General features: G+C 38.7%; 2 protein-coding genes and 1 long non-coding RNA gene across 3 annotated transcripts; all 3 read left to right on the top strand.

The window, feature by feature from the left end:
* Nucleotides 1-2,291: 2,291 nt before the first annotated feature.
* On the top strand, nt 2,292-4,808 carry LOC5513883 (kelch-like protein diablo). Its single transcript, XM_001634048.3, has one exon. The coding sequence runs from the start codon at nt 2,382-2,384 to the stop codon at nt 4,095-4,097; it is 1,716 nt and encodes a 571-aa protein (XP_001634098.2). The 5' UTR covers nt 2,292-2,381; the 3' UTR covers nt 4,098-4,808.
* Nucleotides 4,809-5,265: 457 nt separating this feature from the next.
* LOC5513884 (c-Myc-binding protein) lies at nt 5,266-11,973 on the top strand. The gene is made up of 6 exons (XM_001634049.3): nt 5,266-5,398; nt 5,486-5,558; nt 5,628-5,676; nt 6,408-6,537; nt 11,329-11,361; nt 11,640-11,973. Exons 1-6 carry the CDS (start codon nt 5,381-5,383, stop codon nt 11,649-11,651), a joined length of 315 nt encoding a protein of 104 aa, XP_001634099.1. The 5' UTR covers nt 5,266-5,380; the 3' UTR covers nt 11,652-11,973.
* On the top strand, nt 7,582-11,251 carry LOC125559835. Its single transcript, XR_007306524.1, has 2 exons — nt 7,582-8,193; nt 8,682-11,251. It is a non-coding gene; the product is annotated as an uncharacterized LOC125559835 (long non-coding RNA).
* Nucleotides 11,974-11,995: the final 22 nt, after the last annotated feature.

Genomic DNA, 11,995 nt, shown 5'->3' with positions numbered 1-11,995 from the left:
GAGCGACTTGAACCGCTCGTCGGATCTCAAGATCCCTTATAGTGTACTTCGAGGTCAGCCTAGTTCCTGGCATTCTGACCAGGTTGCCTGTGCTCGTAGATGAATCTTGTGATCTAGGACGAGTTCACCCATAGAAGGTTTTTTTTTTTACATACCACAGGAAACCCGTATTGAACACCTGGGGCTTGGCTGCTTTTAAAAGTAACGCAATGCCCTCTCTCCAGAGCCTTCTCCGCTGCGCCACTCAACCTGGAGACGAGGCTAGGGTGAACCCCGTGCAGTTATCTACTAGGTCTTAAAGCCGCATTGTCACCAGTTTACTTCCGGTCAATTACGTAACAATATCCGATGATTTTAAACGGAAAATGCGAAACATAATTCAAAATATTGAAAGCAGTGTGTCTATTGGAAGTTTCTTCGAGGATGTGATTGATAATTTAGTGCGGATGGCCTGTTAAATATCTCGGATTTTAATAGATTCTTTTGTCTTTTAACGGTTGAGGTTTCAGTAAACTGGTGACAATGCGGCTTTAAAGAGCCCTTGTCATCTGCATCTTTGTCATTGACAAATTATGCGATAAAATCTCGGGATAGTCATCTGAAAACAAATTTACGTACTTCAGTTAACAAAAAGTTAACATTCCAAAAGCTTCTCATAATCGTCAAATGGTGCTTTTCCACACTTTTTTTTTTTTTGCTAGGATGACAAAATGGCGGCTGACGAAGACCCTTTAACACGTATTACTGTATGTTGTATGACATTTCATCTCGCACTTCGCCCCGGGTGAATTTTTAAAACTTCTGAACACATACCTTACTTTCTAATTACTATGTACAGTTTTATTTAGGGTCGTTATTGACAAATGAATTCAGAGTCGTGAGTAGTCTTTCTTATGCGCTTGTTTAATCATTTGTTTGGTTGTGTAAACATCAATCAAAACAGGCGAATAATACGTTCCATGCAGGGCTGTCAAAATGTATTAAAGTAGCTGGCTGCGAGAGGATTGACGCAAAACTAGCTTTATTATTCATTTCAAATATCAGACACACAGTAGCCAGCGATAAAACGAAGTAGCAACGCGGGGTTCTACCCTCCTGAGCAGAGCTTTCTGTGTCACTCGTTCACTTTGAAGCAGAAGGGAATCGGGGCTCCGGCGGTCGCCGTCTTATTTTGACAGCCCTGTTAATGTACCTTAAGTTCAAAGGTTGAGCCCAGAGGGAACAGAGCCATCAGTGTTACCCAAAATAGCCTGCCCAGTAATAATAGTGCTGTTCGAACACTGTTAGGAGGTGCTGTGAAAAAGTTCGCCAAGTTGTTGAATTTCTTTGTGAAATACCGAACGCAGTGGTGCGCCAGCAATGCTGGTTGGAGCTGGCGCTGTTAGTTCTTGTTCTATTTATTTGTTCCCCTAACCCCCCCCCCACCCTTCCATTCGGCCTTATCCCTGCCCTAGTTAATAACGAATAGGGGGTGTTATGGAGTGTTGAGGTTTCTAGAATCCTAGTCAAAACCTCTTGAGGCACCTAGGTCTAGTTTAGATGCCGTTCTATCCATATCTCGAGATGAAACAGTCCACCGTTCGTTTGAATGTATTTGTAAAATGGCGTTTAACCTAAGCCTTGGGTTTTCTCGCGCTTAAATATCGTGTCGTTTTGTTTTTTGAATCACATTTTTCTTGACTTCCCTTTTCCCCTCGCAAAGCAGTGTTGTGCAGGCCCCTAGCCAGGATTCTGAGCGGGGAGGTTCGTTTTTTCTCTTAGGTTCCTTGCCTGGCTTGCAGTGGTACTCAATTTTCTTTCATCAGGGCGCACCTTCCAGTCGTGCGGGGTGGTTTCTTCCGACCCCCCCCCTTCCCCCCCTGGCTACGGCCAGGGGGGGGGGGGGGTGAAATGCTAACTTTGTGTCCAAGGTGTTCAACATTCTTGTAAGGGGGTAGGTATATAACGCAGTCGCTGAGCGAAATACAAAGAAAAGAGGCCTCTGCTAGTAAGGAAACTGAGCTCTTTATGTCCACTTAAAGAGTCCTGGTAAGCCCCAGCATTATTATAATATTGGAAGATACAAATAATGTGTAGAAATCTTGAAGTAACTATGAAAAGAAAATTTATACTATTTCCAAAAGGTCAGTGAGGTGTTTGCAAAAGCAACTTTTGGGAGCTTGGAACTGGCGCACAGGGCGAAAAAGAAAACTTCACTTTTAAAATAAAATGCCACTGGAGAGAAAGGAGGAGAATAAGGCGCGAATGCGTCAGCGGTATTTCCCATGGGAGCAGGTGTCGCAGATGTTGCCCATCCTATGACTTGACAGACCGGCGAACTGAGACTGAGCACGGAACATTCCCTTATAAACTCCCTAAATCGTAAAATACCGGGACACAGGATGGCTGGAAAGGACGCTACGTTCTGTGTGAATGCAATGCAATCGATGGACGATTTTAGAAAAGAAAGATTTCTTTGCGACGTTACATTAAATGTGAATGAGGTCTTGTTCCACGCGCATCGAAACATTCTAGCCGCTTCCAGTCCGTACTTCCGTGCATTGTTCACAAGCGAAATGAGGGAAAATCAGGGCAATGAGATCAAGTTAAACAATGTTGATGTCGAAATCATGGAAGACATCTTGGCGTATTTGTACTCTGGGTCGGTCGTTGTGGAGGAAAGTAAAGCTATACCATTGACAGTAGCGGCAGATTATATGCTATTACCTAAATTAAAACAATTGGGTATAGACTTTCTCTCACATAATCTAACCTCTGCGAACTGCCTGAGCATTCTTGCGATTGCTGAGAAATTCAATTTCCAGACTCTCAAAGATAACGCTCAGAGATACACACTGGAACAATTTGGAACTGTGTCTCAAGCGGAAGAGTTTGAGAGACTCAATGTTGAACAGCTACTTGCTATAATTTCCTGTGACGACCTTGTAGCTAAGGAACAGGAGGTATTCGAGGCTGTGGTAAGATGGGTGGATTTCTCCCTTGAAGAGAGAAGAAAGCATTTTGAGATCCTTTTTCGGCACTTGCGATTAGTGTACCTCCCTAGGTGTTACCTGGAGGATGTAGTGAAAGGCGAAGAGCTAGTCAGAGAAAGTGATGCATGTAAACTTTTAGTTGTCAGGGCTGAGGAATATTTTTCATTGTCTTATGATGAAAGAAAGAGAAGAAATCTTTTTCCTCAGCCAAGAACATGCCAAAATGGAATTTTCATTGCTGGGGGGTGGCTAGAAACGAATAGAATTACAAATGAAGCTCATTTGTTTGTGCCAAATTTGAGCGAATGCTATGATCTTGCACCCATGATAACAGCGAGAAAAAATCATGGAATGACACTTCATGATGGGGGGATATTTGTTGTGGGTGGGGCCTCGATGGAGGAGACAGCACTGCGTAGTGCTGAGCTTTACGACCCACGGTCAAACTCTTGGAGTACAGTCATGAGCATGCGGAAAGAAGTAGCAGCCTTAGGGGTTGCATCTTTTGGAAACTACATCTATGCCATAGGAGGGCATGACAATACAGGACGCCCTTTGAATGTTGTTCAGCGTTATGACTCTAAGGATAACTCTTGGAGCTTTGTGGCCAGCTTGAATGAGTCCCGCACAAGACTGTGTGTTGTTGCTACTGAGGATCAAATTTATGCATTTGGTGGGTTCAGCAGTGAAGAGTATATGCCGTTAAAGTCATGTGAGACGTACAAAGTTGATAACGATGCCTGGTATGAGATCCCACCTATGCGTCATCGGCGATCAGGTGCATCGGCTACTTATCTGCATCAACAGATTTACATCATTGGTGGTGAAGACCTTCTGGAGGTGCCCTTTGTGCTTGATGCATGCGAAGTGTACACCCCCGTTAGTAACTCCTGGAGTGTGATTGCACCTTTGTGTGTCCCTAGATCTCATGGCTGTTCAGGAGCAATAAAGGACAAGGTCTATGCATTGTGTGGAATCAACAAAGGGAGAGAGCTTCATAGTATTGAATGCTATGACACATATAAGCGCCAGTGGGAAGTAGTGGATAGACTCAAAGTTGCAATTGAGGGGCTGGCTTGCTGCATCACTACTGTCCCAGGAGAGCTCCTTGCCTCAGTCATGTAGACAGGCCACCACAGGTGGCCTAGTGAGTTAGTGCATCAGTAAATGGGGCCTTTCACCACAGGTGGCCCAGTGTGTTAGTGAATCAGCAAATGGGGCCTCTTACCTCTACTAAAATGGGTTCATTTAAGTTAAGAAGCAACATGTTGGGGTTTTGATTTTAATGGGTTTTTTTTTTTCAGCTTATTTTCTTTCTGTTTTTGCATGGTACAGTACATTGAATCATCCGTTTCTCATATATCATGATTTCTTGGTCTGTTAAAAATTGCTTGAAAACAAAAATTATATCGTTCATGTACCATTTTTATTCTAAGCATCCCAAAGGAAATGGCTGGTCGCCAGGTATTCTCAAGTCTTCTCTTTAAAATCTCATGCGAATTTAGAAATACAATTAAAATTGTCACAATAAGTATGTGTCATATATTTATATAAATGGAATATCCACTGCCGTAGCTGGCCTACTGGTAGCTCATGGACCAGAAAACTGAGGTGCACAGTTACACCACTACTGGTCATTTTCTTAATAATAAACAATTAATAAATCACCTGGCTAGAGAAATACCAGATTTGTCTCTGGTCAGTGATTTGATGCATTTGTGAAAACAGGAATGTTAAACAAATTTTTAATTATGGTAAGCAATGTTAAATATATAAAAATAGTTATGGTGATGGGCTCGATAAACAATGTTTATTTCCATTAAAGTGAGTTTTTTTATTATTGTTATAACTGAGTTATAGTACCATCCAGGGTTGTGAACAGAGTTGATGAAGGGGGAGGGAGATGGAGATTACCCATTTAGCACTCCAAGTGGTCCGTTCTTGAATTACAAGAGTGGTAATAAAAATTCTTTAATTGGAATGGATCACCTAAGTCAAGTTGATCTCCCCTGGCTAAATGAATAACAAAAGTGTATAAAAGACAAGAGTGCAGAAAGGGTATAGCTTTTTACAGCTCATTTTTAGCATAAATAGGTAGCACCAAAAAAGCCTTTGCATATTCATGATTTCTTCTTATATTATTTACAAGCGCTGGTCATCCCTAAAATAATCCACAAAAAAATATATTTTTCCCTATAAGCAATCCGACCCGACTTTCGAGTACTGTCGAAAATGTGGGCTTGCTGTGGTTTTCCAAGGACCTATGGGAACCCTGTTTATTCCCTTTTGCTTTGGCCTGGGCGCTAGAGCCGTGTGTTTTAGTCGTTGCTAGCGCCAAAGGAGAAACAGAAACAAGACTGAATCAAGCGGCGAAAAACATCAAATAATTCCCCTAAACAACCAACAAAATGACTTCTCAATACAGAGTAAGACTTTCAGGATCTTTGCTTATCTTATGTATTCAACAGAACTTTATTTCTGTGCGGTTTTATAAGTTTTTTCTCTTCTAAAAGGTAGCGGATTCGAAAAGGGAAGAATTCAGAAAATATTTGGAAAAAGCAGGAGTTCTAGATTCCCTTACCAAAGGTACGGCAAATGTCATGAATATCTTATAGTCTAATGCTTACTGAATTGCCTTCTTTAATTGTGTTTTAGTTTTAGTCAACCTATATGAAGAGCCAGAGAAGCCACACAACGCTTTAGAGTATCCTTAGTTTTTGCTACAGACTATAGTAAAGTCGATCTAAATAATTTGGGTGCTTATGACTTACTTTATGTATTTATTGACTTAATTATACCACTCTGTCTCTTTAATCTTTATACCCAGAATAATTTTTGATGAAATCATTCTCAATTTGTTTAGATAATTGTTTATCAATAAATCACTTTTATTATTAACTGTTACCAATATCCAGTTACTGTAATTATCATCATCAATTGGTTATCAATATCTGACACTTTTGATTATCAATTTACAAATTATCTAGATTTCTATAAATTAGTTACTCTGGGTTTGATTAGATGATCAGAGAAAAATCGAGAATATTTTGTTACCCAATAGCCTGTTTTCACGATGTTGCGCACATGTCCAAAATACAACAGACTGGTGGTCCAAAGCTGATCTAAAATGCGGATGTAGGGGAATTAAACTCAAGTGCCAAAACTCAGCGAAAAAAGCACTCTTGCAGCTGTCTGTAAACTCCCCTGGTTTCTATTGGCTGAGAGGCTTGTTGATCACTTTTGATTTGCCATAAAGCCTGGTAAGACACACTAAATCTATGTATAAAGTGTTGTCTATAAGTTATCTGACTTCATTAATAGATTGCTACTTTGAAGTTTTCTTAAGTTCTTCTTTTCTTAAGTTGTTTTATTTTCAAATAAAAACAATAACAAAGGTTGATTGAAATTCTGGCTATTCCCTTGACTGTACATAAGCTTTGTAAAGCAGCATCTACATGGAGGTGCACCAGAGACAGCTGATGTTGATGCCTTGAAGCTTGAAGTGTCAGAACTAAGACAAAAAGTGGAGCAACTCACTGCCGAGAATACTGACCTAAAACAAAGGGTGAGGAGAATTTTTATTATTTTCTACATTCATCCTCTGGTTGCTTGGCTTGAGGCTACTTAGTTTGCTATGGCAGTTACAGCATTTAAGGGGAAAAAATTACCAAAATTTATAAATTCAACAAAAATTCTTAGAGTTAAGGGATTAGATGTTTTTAGTAGATTTACTTCTGTAAGCTTGATGACCATAATGTTCCTTAATTAGTATTATAATAAAACAACTATGATATAGAACTAATGTGTTGTTAATCCTCAAGAAATAAATGATCCTCTATTCTGGTAAAACAAGTAATCGGGGAATATAGATAACCATGTGAGGTAGATGACCACTAGACAACAGACATATACCTAGGTAGTTTAGGGTGTGCTGGCTTCTTAATTCCCACCTTTCACCCTTTTCGGCAAAAAAGCAAGTAATTTCTTATTGGAGGATCTTCAAATACATACTATCCCTTGTTGTAGATAGCACATCGAACACTGTTTGTTTTCTAAGTGACTGATTCAATATGTAAGTAATTAAGTTTGATTGACACAAGTTGATAATTGCTGCTTAAAAGGCATCTGTAAATTGAGACCAGTTAGAGTCAATAGAGCACACGAGGAGATCGCATGTTTAGAGCAGAGCTAAGTTAAAGTCAAGACCGCGCAGGGATCCACCCTTCAGAATGTTTTAATATAATAAATATTGGAAGAAATCCTTGAGGCCGGTCTTAAATCGCTTCGTAGCCGGAGTCTACTTCATCCTTTTTCATTTGAAACCTCCACAGTAAAAGTAGTGATGAGTAGGAATCAATTTAAACTTGAAAACCTAAAGAATGCAATACAATAACTATAATCCTTGTTTATCGAGGGTAGCATATTAACCGAATACACAGTTTCTGACATATGTCCCTCGTAAGCATTGTAAGCACTGTCACTGGGGGTGGTCTCTGCCAGAGGGTTTATTGCGTCCCCAGTGGTTCTTTTACGTCCCTTTGGTTCAGGTTAGTGTAGTGCAGCTTGAAGAGACGGGACCTCTGGTTTAGTGTCCTTATCCGAGAAGACTGGAAACACAGGAGAATAACTTCAACTCACTTGTGATAGGCCGATGCGCTAACACACTAGGTCACCCGTGCCCTTGTAAAATTTCTAATGACCAGACCTCCGTCTTCATTTCCATAACATATTTTTTAACCTAACATATTTATGACTACACTTCTATCTTCATTACCATGACCATTTAACCTACCTAGCATATGACCCAGGTATTGTGTTATATATGAAAACACTCCTATTATCATTATGAACTTTAACCTACCTAGTATATCAAACCATAACCTTTTAACCTACCTAACATAAGACCCAGGAAATGTGTTATATGACTACACTCATGTTAGCATTACCTAACATACAGTATATTATAACCATAACCTTTTAACCTACCAAACATATGACCCAGGTTATGTGCTATATGACTACACTCCTATTATCATTACCTAATATACAGTATATTATAACCACCATAACCTTTTAACCTACCTAATATGAAGTATATTACCATAACCTTATGACCCAGGTAATTCGTTTTGAAATGGGCAGTGCAACGTACAGCCAAAAATCAGGTGCGGGACGGGCAGGGTCCCGTGTTGGGTCCCGTGCCACGGCTACTAGGACACCTGTAAGTCCGCATGCAACAAGCATATAGGCATGGTGACACTTGTGATGTTTTCTGCTTTTTGTGTTATTTTCTTTTTTTTTCTGTGAGTGTCTGTATTGGAGAACTGTGACCTGCAGTGAAAATGCAGATAAAAAGAAGATGAAAAATATATCTTTTGTTTTGAACAGACACAATTCTAACCTAAACTCATATATAATCTATAGTTTTTTGTGGAGCATTAGCCCTTCATCAATGCAAAAAAGGCATATCACTTCCACGTTGTAAGTCATGATATCATGTGTCATTCATAATTCTCTACAGTTACATGCCATCTTCCTTAATGCAAAAACATAGGCATATCACTTCAACCTTGTCTTAACTCATCATATCATTTGTCATTCGTAATTATTTACACTAACAAGCCATTTTGTGCATCATCATCACCATCATCATCGTCATCATTACACATTATTTGTGACCACACCAATAACCATCATATTCATGTGTAGGTTCAGCCTAGTAGTAGGGCAGATAGTCGTAAATCAGTGCGGACTCCTGTGCAGGACAAACCCACACCCCCATCTTCAGCTGGTGTGAACCCTACTAAGTGCCAACCTGAGGCTATCTTAGAGTTGCCTGAGCCATCTGTGAGTCTAGCACATTACATCTAGCATGCTCAGCGATGGTATGTAATGTATGGTACTTAGATAAGTGTTCCAGATGTTTCTAGAACTACTATTACAGCACATTGCATCTAGCATGCTCAGCGATGGTATGCAATGTGTGGTACTTAGATGAGTGTTCCAGATGTTTCTAGAACTACTATTACAGCACATTGCATCTAGCATGCTCAGCGATGGTATGCAATGTGTGGTACTTAGATAAGTGTTCCAGATGTTTCTAGAACTACTATTACAGCACATTGCATCTAGGTAGCATGCTCAGCGATGTTTGCACCTATGGTATTTAGAGAAGGTTACATATGTTTCTAGAACCAGCACATTACACCCCGCATGGTCAGTGATGTTATTTACCTTGAGATTTAGAGAAGGTTACAAGATGTTCCTAGAACCAGCACAGTGCACCCCGCATGGTCAGTGATGTTACTGTATGCACTGTTACTTATGATGTTATGTACCTATGGTACTGATGTTATTTACCTTGGTATTTATATGTACCTATGGTACTGATGTTATGTACCTGTGGTACTGATGTTATTTACCTTGGTATTTATATGTACCTATGGTACTGATGTTGTGTACCTATGGTACTGAGGTTATGTTCCTATGGTACTGATGTTATTTACCTTGGTATTAATATGTACCTATGGTACTGATGTTATGTACCTATGGTACTGCTGTTATGCACCTTGGTATTTATATGTACCTATGGTACTGATGTTATTTACCTTGGTATTTATATGTACCTATGGTACTGATGTTATGTACCTATGGTACTGATGTTATTTACCTTGGTATTTATATGTACCTATGGTACTGATGTTGTGTACCTATGGTACTGAGGTTATGTTCCTATGGTACTGATGTTATTTACCTTGGTATTAATATGTACCTATGGTACTGATGTTATGTACCTATGGTACTGCTGTTATGCACCTTGGTATTTATATGTACCTATGGTACTGCTGTTATGCACCTTGGTATTTATATGTACCTATGGTACTGATGTTATTTACCTTGGTATTAATATGTACCTATGGTACTGATGTTATGTACCTATGGTACTGAGGTTATGTACCTATGGTACTGCTGTTATGCACCTTGGTATTTATATGTACCTATGGTACTTGATGTGATGTACCTATGGTACTGATGTTATGTACCTATGGTACTGATGTTATGTACCTATGGTACTGCTGTTATGCACCTTGGTATTTATATGTACCTATGGTACTGATGTTATGTACCTATGGTATTTATATGTACCTATGGTACTGATGTTATGTACCTATGGTACTGATGTTATTTACCTATGGTATTTATATGTACCTATGGTACTGATGTTATGTACCTATGGTATTTATATGTACCTATGGTACTTGATGTTATGTACCTATGGTACTGATGTTATGTACCTATGGTACTGATGTTATGTACCTATGGTACTGATGTTATGCACCTTGGCATTTATATGTACCTATGGTACTGATGTTATGTACCTATGGTATTTATATGTACCTATGGTACTTGATGTTATGTACCTATGGTACTTGATGTTATGTACCTATGGTACTGATGTTATGTACCTATGGTACTTGATGTTATGTACCTTTGGTACTGATGTTATGTACCTTGGTACTTGGAGAAGGTTCCAGAAATGTTTCTAGACTAGAACTAGAATCCACACAAAGGATCAACTGTGAACCTCAACCTTTTAATCTTCAAAAAGAGCTTTTTAAATACTGTAACTCCAAATGAGAGCTGGCTAGCAGATAGAATGTCTGTCATATAAATAACAAAGTCAGAATGATTTATGGTATTTTAAGAGTATTTTATGCTTGTATTTTATGGTATTTTAGTTTTAACTTTTCGAAACCACGATCCAGTGAATATGAGAGCTGTTGTGTTCCTTGATGTAGATCTACTTATTTGTAGCTGATAGTATTAAAGCCGCATTGTCACCAGTTTACTACAGGCCGATTACATAACAATCTCCTACTATTTTTAGCAGAAATCCCTTAAAATATTTCAAAATTTTAAAAGCAGTGTGTCTATTGGAAGTTTCTTCAAGTATGTGACTGATAATTCAGACCTGGTGGCCTGTTTTATAGCTCAGATTCTAATAGATATTTTATAAATTATTTCTTTTTGAAATTGTGAAATATTACTAAGAAAAGGGACTGGGATTGTTATTTGGTGAGTTGTTGTGAGTCATTATAATAATAAATAGTGCTGATCTATTTGCCTCATGACAGTATGCTCTATTTCCTAGCTGTTGCTAGGGTTGGAGGCTACGCGATGAGCTGGAAATCTAGCCTACATGCACAGATTCATGTGCTAAGGAGATTTTTTTTCTTTCACTTTGATAAATATAGATAAAATTAGCTACTTCTTAAAAGTAAAAACCTAAAAAATATGTCACTGCACCATTTATCCTCACTTCCTTTTTATTAATGTTTTTTTTTTTACCATTTAGTTGCAAACCTACGAGCCACAGGCTGATGAGGAGGTAAGAGGACATCAGGTTTCCAAGATGGAAAAGACCTGGAGACAGATCTTTCTGTCATTTTGTTATGCCAAACTGAGCATTCCAACTCAAACTTTGTAGCTGTAATTCAAAGCATCATGTTTAGAGCAGAGTACCCCCTCTGGGGCTCAGTCTGACTAACTTATCACATTTTAGGGCATTAAAGAATATCCAACTTTTGGGGGTTTTTTCTGAGTAGCTAACACAGGAATACTAAAATCTAATACTTAACTAATATCTTTTTTTTTACAATTTTTCAGGTGGAGAGTTGAATGAATCATGATTTTCAATAGTTCCTTGTGCCATGCACTGGTGCCAGTTTACAGGATATTTTACAGGCAGCCACCAATCTTGCTTTTGCTCTCCATGGGTTTTGCCCTCAAGCAAATTTCTCTTCTTACGCTCAGTTGCCCAGTGTTATGCTTTCTCACTGTAAAATAGACTTATTACACATTTATGTCACTTATTACAAATTTATGTAACTGTAGGTTTTGCATTTACTAATAAGGACTATTTACAAATACAATTTATACATTTCTTTTGTTGTCAATGTGAAAGTGTTTAAATCTAATAAAAATGTACATTGTATTATTACTGGGGTACAAAAATTGTTTAC

This window comes from Nematostella vectensis, chromosome 14 (genome assembly GCF_932526225.1).
Source record: "Nematostella vectensis chromosome 14, jaNemVect1.1, whole genome shotgun sequence".
Taxonomy (NCBI): domain Eukaryota; kingdom Metazoa; phylum Cnidaria; class Anthozoa; order Actiniaria; family Edwardsiidae; genus Nematostella; species Nematostella vectensis.
Note: the sequence above shows the minus strand (reverse complement) of the source record. Positions and strands in the feature narration are given on the sequence as shown.